General features: G+C 36.8%; 1 protein-coding gene across 1 annotated transcript; it reads left to right on the top strand.

Moving 5' to 3' along the window:
* On the top strand, nucleotides 1,260-11,825 carry LOC109840202 (zinc finger protein CONSTANS-LIKE 9-like). Its single transcript, XM_020408757.1, has 5 exons — nucleotides 1,260-1,376; nucleotides 2,836-3,492; nucleotides 4,148-4,372; nucleotides 9,001-9,326; nucleotides 11,679-11,825. The coding sequence occupies exons 2-5, from the start codon at nucleotides 2,920-2,922 to the stop codon at nucleotides 11,806-11,808; spliced, it is 1,254 nt and encodes a 417-aa protein (XP_020264346.1). The 5' UTR covers nucleotides 1,260-1,376; nucleotides 2,836-2,919; the 3' UTR covers nucleotides 11,809-11,825.

Here is an 18,106-nt window from a genome sequence, read left to right on the forward strand (position 1 = left end):
CAAAAAGTTCTATTCATTCGAAACACCCGTTAAAATTGCAGCGAGTGCACCCGTTGTGTTTTGACCATTCGTTGAGCCGTGCAAAAAGTTCTATTCATTCGAACCGTTAAAATTGTAGCGAGTGGATAAAGGGTCAAAACACGGACGAGTTCACCAAATTAGCGTGTGTTTGGGTTTAAGAACGTGTAGATCAAGTTCAACGGAGCGGATCGCCAAAAAATTTAGGAAATGATGTGATTTTAGGTCACGTCCTTAGGTGGGAGCCTGAGGTGTCACCTAGATTCACTTATATATATATATATATATAATAATATATATATATATATATATATAATATATATATATATATATAATATATATAATATATATAGTATATGTCGCACCTCACTACCAAGGATCCTTGGTACCAAGTATACCCATTTTTCTCATATATATATATATATATATATATATATACCCACACACATTATAAAGTATTAAAATATGACAACATATAGTAATCTATTGAGTAACGCTTGAAGCAATGTGTCTGGAGTGCGGGGAAAAAAACCCACTAAACTAAACATACGATAATAATTCACACTAGCACACTGAATCTAAAAATACAAACAATTAACTTATCTATATGAGATACAATCAGAGGGATTCTATAGACATTACTTAGACTTATCCGGATTATGAGTATGTCACATACAAACTATTTATTTGATAGCCATCTGCAAAGGACCATATTAGTTAAATTTCACTCCCCTCTTCGATTTAACTTCCTCCAACTAGAAATTAAATCTCACATATATAGAATAAGAAAGTAGTCAATATTATTTTGCAAACTTTAATAAAGTTCTATCATCGCATATTTACGTAGAATTAATACAAAATATTCTTTTAATGATCTTTGTGGGCGAGGAAAGAAATTCCTCTGTAACTTCAGCATTATATAAATTCAGGAATTAAGAACGTAAATGAGAAAGCCCAGAGGCCCCTCGGAATACTCATTATTAGGGGAAGGGGCAATATCGTCATTCCAACCTCCACGAAGGGGTCCTCATCGACGTCACTGCCTCCGTCTGCCAAAATATCTCTACTGTCGCCCACGTGGCCTCCCCTTTTTCAGAAAAGCCCCTTATCCGATCCGTTAATTACGATCATACCCCCAAAAAGCGAAAAGGGCAGAAAAAAAACCTTTTCTCTGAGTCCGGTGGGCCCCAGCTCCCCCACCATCTCTTTCTCTCTCTATGCACTTTTTCTCCTCTCATCTCTTGTTCTCTGTCTCTCATCCACATTTTCTCCTCTCTCTCTCTCTCTCTCTCTCTCTTTAGGGTTTGTAGACGAAGATAAGGAAGAGAGCTTCATAGCCCGAAGATTTCAAGACATCGGTGAGTGATAATTGTATCTCTGTTGTTAGATTCTTGATGTGCTGAAGATTTTTTCCCCTGAATTTTAGCTGATTTTTTTTACTCCTTTTTCGGTTGTTTTACGAAATTCTATGAAATTAGTTCACAGTTCCTATGTGAATTTCGTCGGAGTTTTCTAATCTTTTTTAGGTTTTGTCGGATTTTGAGATTTTTTTTAAGGTTTTAGATATTTTTTTTTTAGTTTAGGTCAATTATCAGCTAACTGTTTTAGAATGTTTATTTTATTCGGTTACTATTTTAAAAATATTCTCCTTTTCTTGCTGTTCATTTGAGCGTACTATTTTGGCTTATTTCAAGGTTTTTCTAGCAGCTGTTCATTTGGCAATAGTTAAAAAAAAAAAATTTCCTTTCCTTACTGGGAGTCTTTTGCGTATAAAAATTTCGTGGACTTTCGTATTGGATCCTTTTTCCTTTTTCTTTTTGGGAAGTTGTACTTTGATTGACGTCTCCTTCTACTGCTTCACCTGTAGAAATTTGCAGACTTTTCATATGATAATGAGGATATGTTGTCTTAATCGAATCTTCATTGAAAGGTTAACTCGTGTAATTGGTTATAAATGGACGAATTCAATCATTTTTAGTAATAACTGTTTATGATTAGGAAACTCATCTCATTGACTAGTTTCTGTTGATGAGATCTGATCAAATTAGGGTGATGTAGCTATTAAACAGGAACTATAGTTATAGTGGAAGGAGATATTTTTCTGAGCGCCCGGGCAACAGGAATCATGATTTTTAGACTTAAATTAACCTGATTGGTCTTTTTTATTTTTAATTCTTGCTTCGAACTTACTTTTTGCATCATCAGGATTCGTTTCTCAGTTATCTGGTAGCTTTTAGTTAATGGGTTTCGAGAATTGAACGGTGTGTTCATTTTATGTACTGGAGATGGTTCGAGTAAAATCAGCTGTAATTATTCCTTAATCCTTACATGTGAAATGTCTGATTTTGGAACTGACTCCACATAGAGAAGTCTCAAAGTGCATTTTGTCATCACCTGATTCACCTCACTTCTTTCTGGTAGAAGCTGGCTGAATAATCTATTGATCATCTTATAGAAGTTTCTCAAACTCTGGGACTTTACGAGCATATCAAATTCTTTGTTTTATTCATTCGAATTCAGTACACAGGGTAGCGAATGGGAATGAAGTCCTCAAAGACATATGTCCATCCTAATCTTCATGAATTTGAATTAATATACCCAGTTAACTATGTGCTTCTTAGACATAAAAATATCCCTCCATGCTTGTGACAAGGTAATGATATGTTGCTTCATATGTATATGTGATTCTGGCATTGGTATAATGTGTTGTGAAGGGAGAAAAAAAGGGAAGCTAAATAGATATGCTTCTTGACATTTCATTGAGATAAAGAGCTTTTTGCACGTTACAACTTCTGATATCTTTAAAATTATGTGAAGGTTGCGGGGTACTGCACTTTGATGCTGAATGGTTACTTGAAGTCTTGAATCAGAAGAGGGAGTAAAAAAGCTTTTAGAGTAATCATGGGTTCCCTTTGTGACTACTGTGGGGAACAAAGGTCTATGGTCTATTGCCGTTCTGATGCTGCTTCTTTGTGCTTATCATGTGACCGCAATGTTCATTCAGCCAACGCTCTCTCTAGGCGCCACTCTCGAACACTTATATGTGATCGATGTGTTTCACAACCTGCCATTGTTCGGTGTGTTGATGAAAATGTTTCTCTTTGTCACAATTGTGATTGGAATGGGCATAGTGGGTTGGCCTCAGCTTCTGAGCATAAGAGGCAGACGATAAACTGCTATTCTGGTTGCCCATCGGCTGCAGAACTTTCTAGAATATGGTCTTTTGTGACGGAGTTTCCTCCCGTGGATGATTCAACTTGTGAAGAGGGTATTGGCTTGATGAGCATCAATGAGAACTGTGTCAGTACTTGTTGGGGAGAACCTGGGAGCAGCAGTAAACAAGATGTAACCATGAATGAGCTGGACAATACGGATAAATTCAATCCTTGGATTGGGTCATCTTCTGCATCTGCATTGAACCCTCCACCGAGCAGTGCACAACCAGGTGGTTCAGCGGAGTCAACCACACCTAAGGTGCATTAATGCTTAGCTATCCATCATGAGAACTTTTAACTTGCACCTGCTTTGTTTTTTCATCACTCTGCATTATACACAATTAGATGGAAAAGGAAGAACTTGTAAATTTCTAGCTTGACATGTTATTTGATTTTTCAATAGCTAGTGAATTCCTCCTTTTCTTTCTTTATGAAAAAGAAAGGTAATGTTGATTTTGTCATGTCAGTACAAGGCTAGTCCGAGCAAGCCCACCTCATTTTCATAGCCAACACTGTCACACTCCTTTAGTAAGAAAGTTGCCCAGAGTGCCTGATAGCTTTTCTGTTGAACGCATTAATAGAGCTAAGTTTTCTGGCTGGAAATGATTTTTCCTCTTTGATGTAAAATTTTCTTTTTGCTTTTTAATTGCACAACCTTCTTCATTTAGGAGTCATTCCCTAAAATTACTTTATATTACCACTGCGTCTCCTCCTCAAATTCCTGTTAGTGATTCTGCAGATTTTCTGAAAGTTGCAACCTTCTCATGCTAAAGTATTCAAAATATATCTGTCTTTTCTATGGCAAACAAATAATTACTCAGTCTTGATGTAACAGACTGTAAAATCTCCTCCGGGGTGTTCAAGGCATAATGAACTATTCTGATTGTAGTAATTGCTATTTTATTAAAATGCAGCTATGTGATTCTGAGATAAAAGATCAAGACATCCGTAAAGGTGGTTTCTATGAAGATTTCACAGTGGATGATGTTGAGCTGACCTTCCAAAATTATGAAGAACTGTTTGGTGGCTCACATGATCAGTCAGGCCCGCTCTTTGATGATGCTGGAATTGATAGCTTCTTTGACTTGAAGGAAATGTCCGGCACCAATTCAAACTGCCAGGGAGAATATGTTGCAGAGGTAACATGTTAATACTATGCTGAAACCCTCTTACCTTTTTCTTTTGTCTTCCTTCCAGTGAAAACTTAGACATGCATAATCCTACTACAAAACTGGAAGATGACAACAACAACATAGCATATCTTAGATATGCGAGTCAACTTTATAAATCCCTTTTTTTGCCCCCATTTTGCTTTATTAAGGTTCAAGGGTTGTCTCCTCTTTTAGTAGATTCTGTCACATCCTTTGTTACTGTATAAAACCATGTATGGCTGAGTTTGTTTTATTTCTTATTGGTCTATATGGCTGGGTTCGTTTCTATTTCTTATTGGTCCATTTCTATCACGTGTTAGTCTCCACTGCACATGTCCAGTCCATGTAAACAATTTCTTTATCCTATAATCTTACTTCTTGGGGATGCACATGTTTACCTTATCTTTTAGTGCATGATCACTTATCCATCTTATCTTATCTTTTAGTGCACGATCACTCAACATCATTTACTGAGTGTATTGTGTCTTAATTGCCCATGGCCCAAAGAATAGCCAGTCAGAAGACATCTTGTTCATGTGCATCCTACAGTCACGTAGCGTTTTAGAAGCACATCTCCACATTAATCATCTGGACTGCTTCTACAAACCTCCTCTTCACTTTGATGGATATTGATCTAAACTGGCACATATGATCATTTCAGTGATAGAACATCTTCATGCTCAGATACATTTCGTACGAGTTGTCCTGGTTTGATTCTATGACCTCCCTAGTTGCTTCTCATAATTTTTTTGGAGAACCGGGGAGTTCCTTCTCATAGTTATCCTAAGTGGAATTTCATATTTTTCCTTCTCGCAGAAAGAATTCTCTATTCAATGGATTTTTAAGCCTCTTTTGAGATATCCTTTCTCCTTCTATTCTCCAATATAAATTTCTCAGTGATTGTGCAATATGTCTACATGCACAAAGGTGACCTTATCCTGTATATTTCTAGTGTGTTTGTCTATTATTCAAGCAAATAAATAAGAGCTTGACACTAATTTTTATGGTGATAGTGAATAGGGGATACATCTGGTTCCCTTTCAACTTTGTTTTTTCCTAGCTACTATTGATTGCATCACACATATTCTTCATCACATCATATTTCTAATTTTTTCTTTTATCCTCTAAATCCACTATCTAATCTCCCTGTTGTAAACCTTTTCTAGATCATGCAAATCATATATGATACTTCTCCCCAAATATTCCATTGGTCGCTTTAGTAGGTGAATAGCTCTTAAGAAGAACCAAGGGATGTAGCCAAATTGATTTTCCACGCAAAATTTTTATTTTATTACTCTCTCTTCTGTTACTATCTGCAGAATTTCCTTATTTTGACCATACTTTTGGTTGTATAATAGTTTGCACAAGTCATATATCTCCTTTTAAATCTATAGACACATACTGAAGTGCTTTTCTTTTTCATTAGGCATCTCCTTTCACTGATTAGGCATTTTCTTTCTTGCCATTGCTTTGTTGAATTACTTAATTAGCTATATTACCGTTGATTAACATCTCCGAACTTCAGCTTCCACTTTTCATCTTTTGTTAAAGCTGTCCGAAGGGATTGATATTTTCCACACTACTAGCTCCTACGATGTATTGTTCTTCTGGAAGATTACAAATGTTAACATTTACTTTCATGCAAATTCATCTATTTCGACTGGGTAAACCCACCATAATGCTTGTTCAACATGCAATCTTTCACATATTTTACCCTTGCATGATCTTTCATGTAATCTTATTTCTAACAAAAGATTTCTATATGTCTTTCCTTTTTTACTATTATATAAGAAGTCTTCTAAATTTTCTGTGTCAAATATCCATTTTTATCTAAACTCTTTCAAAGAAATCTATCTCAAATATTGATCTTTCACGATAAGAAATTTCAACTTTAAAAAGTATCAAACATGCTCAGCTGTGTAAAGTTGTTGTCTGGGATACACCTTCATATAAGTGGTCGTTTTAAAAGGATTTATTTGTAAGTAAAAACATTGTTAAACGAACTCTTCTTGACTTTTGCTTTTTCAAATAAACTACTTGTAAGATTTGTCAATGAACATCAAATCTTGATTGAAATGGTCATTGCTTCGAAAGGCATTCTAGGTCACTTATCAGAAAGTAATTTCAAATGCACCTTAAAGAAGACAAGGAAAAGCAAAACCTAGTGAAAAGGAATGGATGTACACAAGGGGAACAAATGGTACAGGAGAAGTTTCACACCTTTTTGTGTCATCTCCCACGGTTGATTTCACTGGTGGCCTCACACCATTAAAGAACTATCGTATAGAATAATTTGAGGAGAAAACTCTTTTTTACTCATCAGGCCACTGACTGATTATATACATGAAAAGATTTATCTCATATTCCTCGTAGATCTGAAAATATTGCTTCTATTATTAAGACAACAAACTGTATTCCTAGTAGATCTGAAAATATTGCTTCTATTATTAAGAAAACGAACTGTATGCTACATACTTAACAGATACCAAAAGATTTATTAAGTATTTAAGATATTGTATAAGTCTCAAATTAAACCTAATTAAATCTAATCAAATCCTTTTAGTATCCTAATGAAATCTATTTGCATAACTTCACATCAAGCAAATTCTTTTTTCCCTTTGACTGAATACGTGTAGGGGCATGCATTTGTCTTCAATTAAACTCTTTCTGCATCAGCTAGTTCATCTAGGCATGTTGTTTCACTTTTGTGCACTTGTTAGTAATAAATCTTACTCCAACTTATATCTTAGAGGTCCTGGTTATCAAACTGAGAAATTGTTGTGTTCCACAAGCTGGGTATTTATATGTTTTACCATGAAGGCTAAAAAGCTTTGTTCTAACATCAAAATCCATTATGTTGGTCGTCATCATCATAATCATTCTTCTTCTTTTCACTTTTTTCGATTGGGATTTCAAGCTGTTTTAGCACGGTCCCTTTTGACAAATGGTTGGAGCAGATAGGAATTAGAGGCCTTAGTTTCTGAGAGAAAAGGAACTTTATGGGTCAAATAACGAATTAAGCACGAAGAATTTTTTAGTTTCTCAAAATAGGAGTTATTAACAACATCCCTTTTAAGAGTGTATTTGTTGAAAGGATACTCTTTAGAATGCAACTCTACCCTTGTCATTGCGGAAAGGAGTTGCATGGTCATTGAAATTAATTAGAGTCATGTCTATTGGGAACGCAAGAGCACCAGAAAGATCACTCTAATACTTGGACATTATTATGCTGGCAGTCAATAGTTTCACCCTTCCAGGAAGAACAGTACATCCATACTAGCACAAGATCTTATATGAGGAACAGATGTGTCAGTATGCTTTCTTAAGTAGAAGTCGGTCAAATAACAGAAGTAGCATGGCATCTTCTTAGAAGTTGGTGGAGTCGTGGACCACCTTCATTATGGATAAAGTGGTTATTTGACAACAGCAACAGCAATGACAACAATCAAGACAACAACAAAAAACAACACATGGGCACACTTAAGCACGCAAATACATATTCCCACATTTCTAATAACGTATAACATATTATAATTATGTGTTTGCAGAATGCTACTTATCATATCTTGCTATAACTTTGTACAGGGAATAGCCCTTGGCTTACCACCTGCAGAATATCTTAATATATTTTAGTTCTTATGTCAATAAATTTTTCTAAATTATTTTAATTTATACAAGTCACTATTTGAAATCCTTTTCCCACTAAACTATATCTTTTACTATATAAATCATTCTCAAATGAATAATAAGGATAAAAAATGTTCAGAGTGCAGAAGATGTGTCAGAGAAGCCTTTGGTAAGTATTTAAGCAGTGTATAAACTTAAATTGTGATTATAAATAGAGGACACATTTGAAAAGAGTCTTAATGTGTCCCAATTGTGTCCAAGTGTCAGCTTGTAGAGAAGTGTCTGTGTTTCTGTGTGTTACATAGGTTTGATATCAACACACTGCACCGAATAGCTTTCTATTGCTATCCAGAAACTTTCATTTACATACTCCATTATGTTATTTAGTTGATTAGTGCATATATTCTTATAGAAGGTTGCCAAACTTCAATTACCTATTGGCTTAGTAGCCGTTTTTTATATTGCTTGATAATTTCATATGTTTATCGTACACATTTATCTTTCTAGTACATTTATCTATCTTTCTATTACATTTATCTCGCGTAACTAATACTACACCGGATCATTTAAAAACCCAAGTTTTATTGCAGTAGAGCTGTCATAGGTCTCTGGTTGGACTAGTTACAATCCAAGTTTTATTGCAAAAGAAGCTCATGCTGCAGTTGGAACTTTCTATGAGGTCGAGATGCTTCTTCGATCAATTGATGAACAATAGAATAACTAATATTTGGGCTGATTGTGAGGCCTCTTCGAAGTTGCTTTATCCCCCCCCCCCCAACCCTTTTACTGGTTTACCTTTGTAGTAGAGCTATAAGCCAAACACATACTGCAAGGTTTTAAAATTTGCAGGATGCTATTGTAAATGTAATCCCCTTTGATGACAATCACACTCTAGTCTTATTTTATATTTAGAGGTATAAGTGTACAGATCCTAACTGGTTTTATGAAATTCCAAGTAGCATCTTTCTCATGCTGATCCTATTTCTCAGGAGTCATCAGCGGAGCTTGGAAAATCCATACAACCAGCATGTAGCAATGCAGTATCTGCTGATTCCCTGATGTCAAACCCAGGAACTAAAGCAGATCCCGGTGCATCTTTTCCGGCAAGGAAAGCACATTCGAGCTTGTCCCTTTCCTTTTCTGGTTTAACTGGTGAGAGCAGCGCAGGAGACTATCCAGAAATGTCATCGATGCTTCTTACGGGCGAGCCTCCATGGTGCCCTAGTAACCCTACTGGTCCTGAGGCTTCCTCATTTTCTGCAGCTAACAGGGACAGTGCTGTTATGAGATACAAGGAGAAGAAGAAAAATCGCAAGTTAGTACATGCCATGAACAATTCACATGCAGTATTGATGTTTCTTTTATATTTCTATTTACTCTTGGTTATCAAATTAACTACTTTAATTTTGACGTTAAACTAATATTGGCATTGAGAATAGTTGTCAGCTGGAATCGCTTATTATGTAACGATGAAGTGCCAGACACAGATACACAAGGAATAAGTTATATATGAATCAAACTTAGGAGCTCCCAGTTATAAATCATAAACCATGACAAACTTAAATCCTTGTATTTGATCTGTTTTTCCATTAGAATATGAGTATCTACAACATAATTTGGCTGGCTGGGGATACATTGGCGCACATACTCTATTAAGGCGGCCTTTAGGCGAACTGGTTATGACCAAATAATTTAGGATTGACTGAAGCATATTTTGTTTTCATCATACTCTGAAATCGACATGAATAGTATTTTTCAGGGTCACCCAAACATATCCTAATGACCCATCTCGTTATCCACGCATCCATCCTTTTTTCTTCTTTTTATCCATTAATGCAGAATTTCAAAGCTTTCTCATTGATCAAATTAGATGCTTTGAGTAGGCAAACAATGGGTATCTTGCAGGTCAATTTTCCTTTTCTTATACAGACATACATATATTTGATAACATTTTTTTACAAAAATTGTACATCTTCTAGGCTTCTTTCTTTTCATCTCTTATTTTCCCTGCCTACTATGGATGAATCCACTTGAACATTGCTTCTTAACTTTCTCATTACAAACTCGAATAACTTTCTGTTTGACTAACATCACTAAATTGTGATTATTGATAAACTTCAAATATAGCCCCATCCTACGTTGCATGCAAACGGGTACGAGTACCAATACAGGTACCGGACATGGTAAATTTGTAGAATGTAAGGTACGGTAACATGGTTATAGATATGTATGTATTGAGATTAATAATTTACATGAGATCAATATTGTTTTTCCATTCACATGTTATGAGAATTAAAATTCCTATAACATTTTTATGTTTCTTTTGTTATGTAGATAAGATGTTGGAAAATCGCTCTTGTTTTTAACAAAATACCCAAAGGATCCGTCAAAATCATAGGTCGAAACTGGCTATGAGTTGAAACAAACCTGAACCATGTCCAACGAGTTTAGGGAGTGAATGTGAAGTATAGGATATACGTTCAAGAATTGTACGATGAGTGTTTAAAATTAAAACATGTATGATATAATTAAGTACACGCCTGAATAAATGTATGCATATATTCAAGAAGTGTCCAAGGAAATGTCGGTGCGGGTAGGGGTACAAGGACAGCTTCGGATAGAAGTGCCCAAGTAAGATAGGCCCCATCAGATATCCTTGATGCAGGTGGTGGTTGAGGATCACTGATCATTAGAGCGCTGCAATTCTGTTGAAATCAGTAAAATCCAGTACACCCAGACAATTTTAAGACTTGAAGAAAAAAACTGACACAGGAGATACCATTTCAAATTCATTACACATGGAAGCATAGTCATCATTCATCATCATGTCAGCTGTGGTCTCCAGAGTAGGCCTCGTTTAGATGGGAGAGGTCTTGCAAACCTGGTTGCATACCCTTATTGACGCTTGAACCATGGGGTTGCATCAGCACTTTCATATTTCTTCTTTCATTGGCCTGTACTGTGTTCACAAACTCTATTCATAGGAGCTTTAGGCCCATGTGAGTGCTCGAGAAGCGACTGGTATCTTGTCTGCTGGCCATCATGATGAAAAAGATTGAGCTTATAGGTCTACACTCCTTATACAATGCTCTCAGATACTTTCATAGCAGGAATCCTTGATAACATAGTGGGGTAAAATTCCTAGGAGCCAACACTCCATTCTTGTATCTTACTATATGCAAATTTATTACTCTGTTCTTGTATCTTGCATCCGTTGCTTTTCTCGTGAATTTGGTTGCCTCTTCTACAAATTTATAAACTCATTTGGATGTTTCCTGAGAAAATGTTTGAAGCGTGACGTTTTAGTTATTTTTTTCATCTTTTATGAACCACAATCCTAGAAAGAAATTAACTCCACCATTTTCTAGTTGGGACTTGTCCATTGGGTTAACTACTTGAAAGTATATTTTGCATAATTCTAATTTCACGAAAAGTTGAAATATTATATGTTTGTGGTTGCTAGGGGTATCTTCTGAGCTTTATATCTCAGACAATAACTTCTTGCATGCATTGTTGTTCTGTCTGCGCATCATTCTAATGTCACGTGAAGTTGTGAGGATTTTTACGTTTCAAACTAGTCTTGCAAATTGAGCTCTGCCAATGATTATAAGTGAGAGCATTGCCTTGATTACGTACTTGAAGACTGATTCGCTTCCTCTTTATACAGATTTGATAAGAAGATAAGGTATGCCTCTCGCAAAGCTAGGGCTGACATCAGAAGGCGGGTGAAAGGGAGATTTGTGAAGGCAGGCGATGCTTATGATTATGATCCACTCTGCCAAACAAGGAGCTACTAAAAGCATTTTTATTCTCAGCATGTAGTATGGTATTTTGCTTTCCTCTAAATTATTATTGGAGAGTTAATATCAACAACTAATTGAATATTCTCCGCTGAAGATTCCCATTCTCCTACGATTATCGCAGGCTTCATTTGCTTGGTTGATAAATATCTTGAGCCTGGTAGTCTATTTTCCTGGAAATTGCCAAGAAACAGTAAAAGTGTCTACTGATTATTCCAGCTAGTAGGTGGTGATCTTATATTGATACTGTTTATACCTAAGATAGAATATATACTGCCATATATTTTTTTTGATGATCCATGTGAAAAAAATTTGTAGAAAATACAGTCTGTTGTAAGTGGGAGCGGTCACCTTGTATTTATTCAAGAAAAGAGGAACTACTTATGTGACGAGTAGGCTTCCGAAAACTGTAAAGCTTGATCTTCTGTGACCTTTCTTGTAGAATACATCATAAATTGGGTATCTGTACACCTGCCCTGATGAAACACTTGTCCTTCAACTTTTATTTTGTTTAATTTCTTTTGGTTTTTCAGAATTCTCAGGGTTGTGTTATCATCTAGGTATGCGAGAATTCTTTCTTCGTCTCTGATCGGCTGCTTCTTGTTAATGTTGTGCATGGCGATTCGTCTATCAGCTCATGACTAGCAATGTATAATTGTATTGATATGAGATGTCCTTGCATTTTCTGCTTCCTTCCTTCTGTACGTGAAATTTTCGTCTTTTGGCTCCTCCTTTTGCTTCAGTATTTGTTAAATTTTTGTTATCCTAATCGAGCAATGCTCCTGAATGTTATGTAGAGAAAATTGTTCGGTTCTTCGCTCCCTGCTTACAAACTGGAAGATCTAGCTCTGGCCTCAGGGTAAGCAATGCGTTTCTTATCATTCCACACATTGGGTTACAATCTATCCATACAGAGATGCAATGGTTTTAAGCCGCAAGGCCGCCGTCTTGCAAACTGTTGGGGGGGAGGGGGTGGGGAATTAAACAGAAGAAATTAACATACTTAAATCCATTTGTTAGACCACCGAAAGTTTATTATATAGTATTTATTTTAATCTTTGTGGTCGTTTCAAGTGTTCGGTAGGTAACGAGAATCATGACTTAAACCCATTTTAACCACTCTAGATTTCTTCTTCATCCTTTTATATCGGTCTGCGTTTGACGTGTGTGTTTTCTAAAGGGTTAACTCACTTTATTCCCTGTGATCTTTTTGTTCCTTGCGTATATTTCTTGTGTTTGACGGATTAAAAAAAAGGATTAACTCTTCTTAATTCCTTTCCTACCCGTTGCCAAATGTTAGCTAGTAATAATAAATTAAAGTCTTTTTGAGTTAAGAATTTGCTAGAGCTAGAACTTGAATCTAGGCCTATACGAATTGTTTAATTAGCACTAATCATTTGTGTCCACCACGTAGTGTGGAGTTGGTTTGGTTACGTGTCGATCTACTGGACTCTGCTGTAGGCCGATAAGCAAACACTAAACTGGTTGTTTTGCTAATCATTGCGTGGCTTATTATTAATAATTAACAGTCAAATTCATTGACAAGCACCTCACCTAGTTCGACACATCTCAACATCAACGTCAGCTCATACAGGAAAGTAATCATCCCCGTCGAAATTGCACGGTCTGGAAGGTAAATAAAAAAAAAAAAAAGAAGAAAGAAAGCAAGCAAGCTAACCGAGATGTATAGACGTGACTAGAGAAACCAAGATATTTTTGAGAATGGAACTGAAAAGCTCTCTCATGTTTCATGAAAACAGTGCTTATTTATCTTTTTGTCCTCTTGATTTATTTAGGGACTGTTTGTTTGCCTAAAAAAAAAGAAAATCAAAGAATAGGAAACTTATTTTTTTTTTTAAAATTGTTTTGAGATTGTTTGATTGGCTAAAAAAAGAAGAAAAATCAAAGAATGAGAGATGAGTTGTCACATTATTATTGGATGATGTGGGTGGTTTTTTAAGAAAATTTATTTTGAGACTGTTTGGTTGGCTAAAAAAAAATAAGGAAATAAATTATAAGAAATTTATTTCTTGTAATAGGTTCTTTTCTTGTGTTTGATTCATTCATAAAAATAAGAAAATAGATGAGATGAGATGAGTTGCCATTATATTATTGGATGATGTGACCCACACTTAAGAAAATTAATTTCCTAGCTTTTTTTTGAGGAAATGAGTGGAAATGAAATGTTAATGAGATGAGATGAAATGAGTTGTCACCATATTGTTGGATGATGTGAGTGATTTTTAAAGATGAGATGTGATGGGGATGAGATGAGTTGGATGATGTGACACATTTCTTGTGTTTAGTTTTTTTTAGGAGATGATATGAGATGAGTTGTGAGATGAAAATAATATTTTATTGGATGTTGTGGTGAGTTTTAGGGATGAAAATGGATAAAAATAATGTTTTATTTATTTTCATGTACCCTTTTCCTTTTCTTGATTTTTAGGAAACCAACCAAACAGCCCCTTAAAACAAAAGGTGAGAGGGTGGTCATACTTTAGGCTCAATTGCGCTTAAACGTGTCCTACGGTTTCACCAATCTTACACTTAAAGTGCTTCTCATTTTAAACCGGGCAAATAAATGTTCAAAAGTATTTAAATATTACAAATAAATATTTTAAAGTTAAAAATAACGTAGTTAGTGTTAATGTTTCTTTACTTATCCAATAATACCAGATAACAGGGGACACCAAAGTTCAATTTTAGAAACTTTAAGATAGCTAAGAGAGACCATTTACAAACCGATGATATTTATATGCAACATTGGATAAGCAAGAGGGCATCTACGTGGAATATTGGGTAAACAAGACAAAAGGTCGCTACAGTACAATATTTTAAAACCTCGATATATTTATTTGCATCATTTAAATACTTTGAGATTTTTATTTGTTAGGTTATAAAATAGGGATCACTTTAAACGAAAGGATAGTGAAACAAAAGGGCATTTAAGCGCAATTTAACCTAGCCCATGTTATTTACTTTCCTTGAAACTTTTTATAAGTTTCTTATACGATGGATATGTTGGATTTTTTGGTCAAAATTATTTTCCAAAAATGAGTTTTCAAACTATATATTTATCAACTACTGATATTTTTCAGAAATCCTTAGTAACGTAGTGAAAAGTAAAAATTTTGGTGTTTCAAAAGGTCATGTGTTCGAGGGTTGCCTAGGCAAGCCGAGAATTATTTTTGATTTAAATAAATTAATTAATTCCTCATAAGTACTAGTGGGTCGTGGGGGGCCAATGGGCCGGTGATCGGGGCTAATCGGGCTGAGGTGCTAAGTGACACTTTGTTAGGCGCACTTTCACTTCGCACGGAGGCATTAGGGCTATGTGCCCTTTGGCGCCTCGCAGACTGCCTCGTAGGCTGCTTTGCAGCATGAGGGGATCTACACGTTCGCGGCTGACCCTCGCGTTTGTGCGAAGGTACGAACCTCGCGTTTGCGAGAGTGAACGTGACCTTCGCGTTTGCGTGAGGGTACGGTCCTTGTGTTCGCGCAAAGGGTGCGACCCTCGGGAGGCACGACGTGACCCTCGTGTTACGTAGAAACGCGACCCTCGCGTTCAAACGTTACCACATGCAACAATTACATCTATTAAGTTATTTGTTGTTACAATCATAATTATCATTATGATTTGTATCAATCAAATTGACTGTGGGTGACCCTTGAGTTGGCCTTAGAGGCATATAAATATTGTCCATTGGGGCAGCTCTTGGTAGATACGAAAAAACACACTAAAGTGTTTGAACTGTTGTGCTGCTGCTGCAGAGTTTGAAAGCGTGCGAACTTTAGCCCGTGCCCATAGGAACATAGCCGTTGAATGTGAAAACACACACTGAAGTGTTAGGCACTAAACTTTTTATAAGTTCCTTGAAACTCTTTACAAGTTTCTTATAGGACAGATATTATGATGAAGATGTGACTCGTGGGGGACACAAAACGTGTGAAGGGGACACAAAAACAAGTGAAGAGATAGCATCACTCGTGAAGATCCAGCAGTATGAACGCGTCAGTGTGAACACGTGAAAGGTAAAGGGCTAGAAACCGCGTGGGAGGCTATTGCCCATCGGATGTTTGCTAAGAGCCACTGGACAATGAATGAATAGATAGGATTATATCTCTTTTCCGCTGGACTAAGAGGCCCACTCGGCAGAAGCTTATAAATAGGCTGATGTTTCTCTCCTAGGGTTTTGGGCGTGCAAGACTTTGACGGCTGTGCAAAAGGTGTGCAGTAGAGGGGAGCAAGTTTCGGCAGTGCAAAAAGAAGGAGAAAAACTACAGGAGAAAAAGAAAAGTGCGGCTGCGAGAGAAAAAAGTCAGCGGTTTTTCTTGGCTTCGTGCAAACAGTTCTTTTGTGCTTTTGAGAGAGATAATTGTGTGAGAGGTTTGAGAGATTGTGTGAGGGTTTAGATTGAGTGATTGTAAACTCTAGTTGTATTCTCTCCTCTTTAATAGTAGATCTCCCCCTCCTTGCCCCGTGGACGTAGGCAGTTTGCCGAACCACGTAAAAATTAGTTTGTTTGTGTTTGTGACCATTGTAATAATTTTAGGATCCTTCGACAAGTCAGTCCTAGAACTGATGAGAGGAAGAGCCGATATCTAACTTTGTTGAGATATTCGCTTCAGATTCTTGTCTCCTTGGTGAGACGAGAATTCTTATTGATCTTTCTCTCTTATTGTGCACGAGAAACTCTACCGAAATTTTTACTGCGCATAACAAGTGGTATCAGAGCCCAGGTTTTAGATCTAGGGTTTTGTTTTGGTTAGAGGAGTAGATCAATTTGGAGGCTCGTCTTGGGTTTCGTTTGGTGATAAATGTGAGATCTTTTGGTAAAAGACTCTATCTTTTCAGTTTTGGATCTATTCTTCGTTTGTTGGTGCATTGAGAAAGATGTCGGGGAAAGAAGGTGCTTCGGGTATCGAGGGTGGTGCTTCTGGTGCGAAGACCATTCAGAGTTTGAATATCCACTCTATGAAGAAAGATGTGGAGAAGTTTAATGGTACAAACAATTTTGGATTATGGAGATACGAGGTTTTGGATGCGCTGAACGCGCAGAATTTAAAGGATACATTAGAGTTAGATGGCAAACCAGATGAGATTGAAGAGAAGGTTTGGAAGAAGATGAATCGAACGGCGTGTGGTGTGATTAGGTCTTGTTTGACTCAAGATCTAAAATATGATGTGATGAATGAGACTTCTGCGAAAAAGATTTAGGAGATTCTCGAAAGCAAGTATCTGACAAAGAGTGTTGAGAACCGCTTGCATTTGAAGAGAAGACTTTATCGTTTCCAGTTGAAGAAGGGAACCTCAATTAGAGATCACATGAACACCTACACAAAGCTTCTTGCAGATTTGGTGAATGTGGATATTATAATTGAAGATGAGGACAAGGCGTTGCTGTTGTTGAGTTCCTTGCCTGACGAGGAATATGAGACCTTCGTTCTTACTCTGATTAATGGGAAGACATCTCTTTCGTATAGTGAGGTCACTGCTGCACTGGTAAATTATCAGCTTCGGAAGAAGGATAAGGAGACTTCGACTGAGTCGGTAGCAGAGGCATTGGCCGCAAGAGGGAAGGGTCCAAACCGAAAGAATTGGAAGTCACAGTCTAGAATTGGAAAAGATCAGTGTGCTTGGTGCAAGGAGATTGGTCATTGGAAGAAAGACTGCCCAAAACTCGACGAATGGATGAAGAATAAGCAGAAGGGAAAAGGAAAGCAACCATCATCAGAAGCAAACATCGTATCGGATGGTAATATTTTTGACTCTTCTATTTATTCGCTATCTATCTGTCCTACATGTAGCTATTCGGAGGAATCCGAGTAGATGTTGGATAGTGGTGCGACATATCATGTGTGTCCTAGAAGGTAATGGTTCTCCAATTTTGAGAAGCTGGATAGTGGTATGGTGTACATGGCTGATAACTGTGCATGCCAGATCCTTGGGATAGGAAGAATTCGCATCAAATGTTTGACGAGACTGTTAGGGAGTTAAATGATGTGAGATATGTTCCTTCTTTGAGGAAGAACTTGATCTCGATTGGAGCTTTGGTTGGAGAGGGTCTGAAGGTTCGTGTTGAGGACATAGTTCTCGAGATTGCGAGCTTTGGTTGGAGAGGGTCTGAAGGTTCGTGTTGAGGACATAGTTCTCGAGATTGCGAGAGACTCTCGGATTGTGATGAAGGGCGTCAGGAGGAATAACCTGTATTACTTGACTGGGGGTATAGTAGCAGGTGGAGAACTGACGACTTTTATTGATTCGACTAGACTGTGACATTTAGGGCTTGGC

The sequence above is a fragment of the Asparagus officinalis genome, chromosome 5, assembly GCF_001876935.1.
Source record: "Asparagus officinalis chromosome 5, Aspof.V1, whole genome shotgun sequence".
NCBI classification, from domain to species: Eukaryota; Viridiplantae; Streptophyta; class Magnoliopsida; order Asparagales; family Asparagaceae; genus Asparagus; species Asparagus officinalis.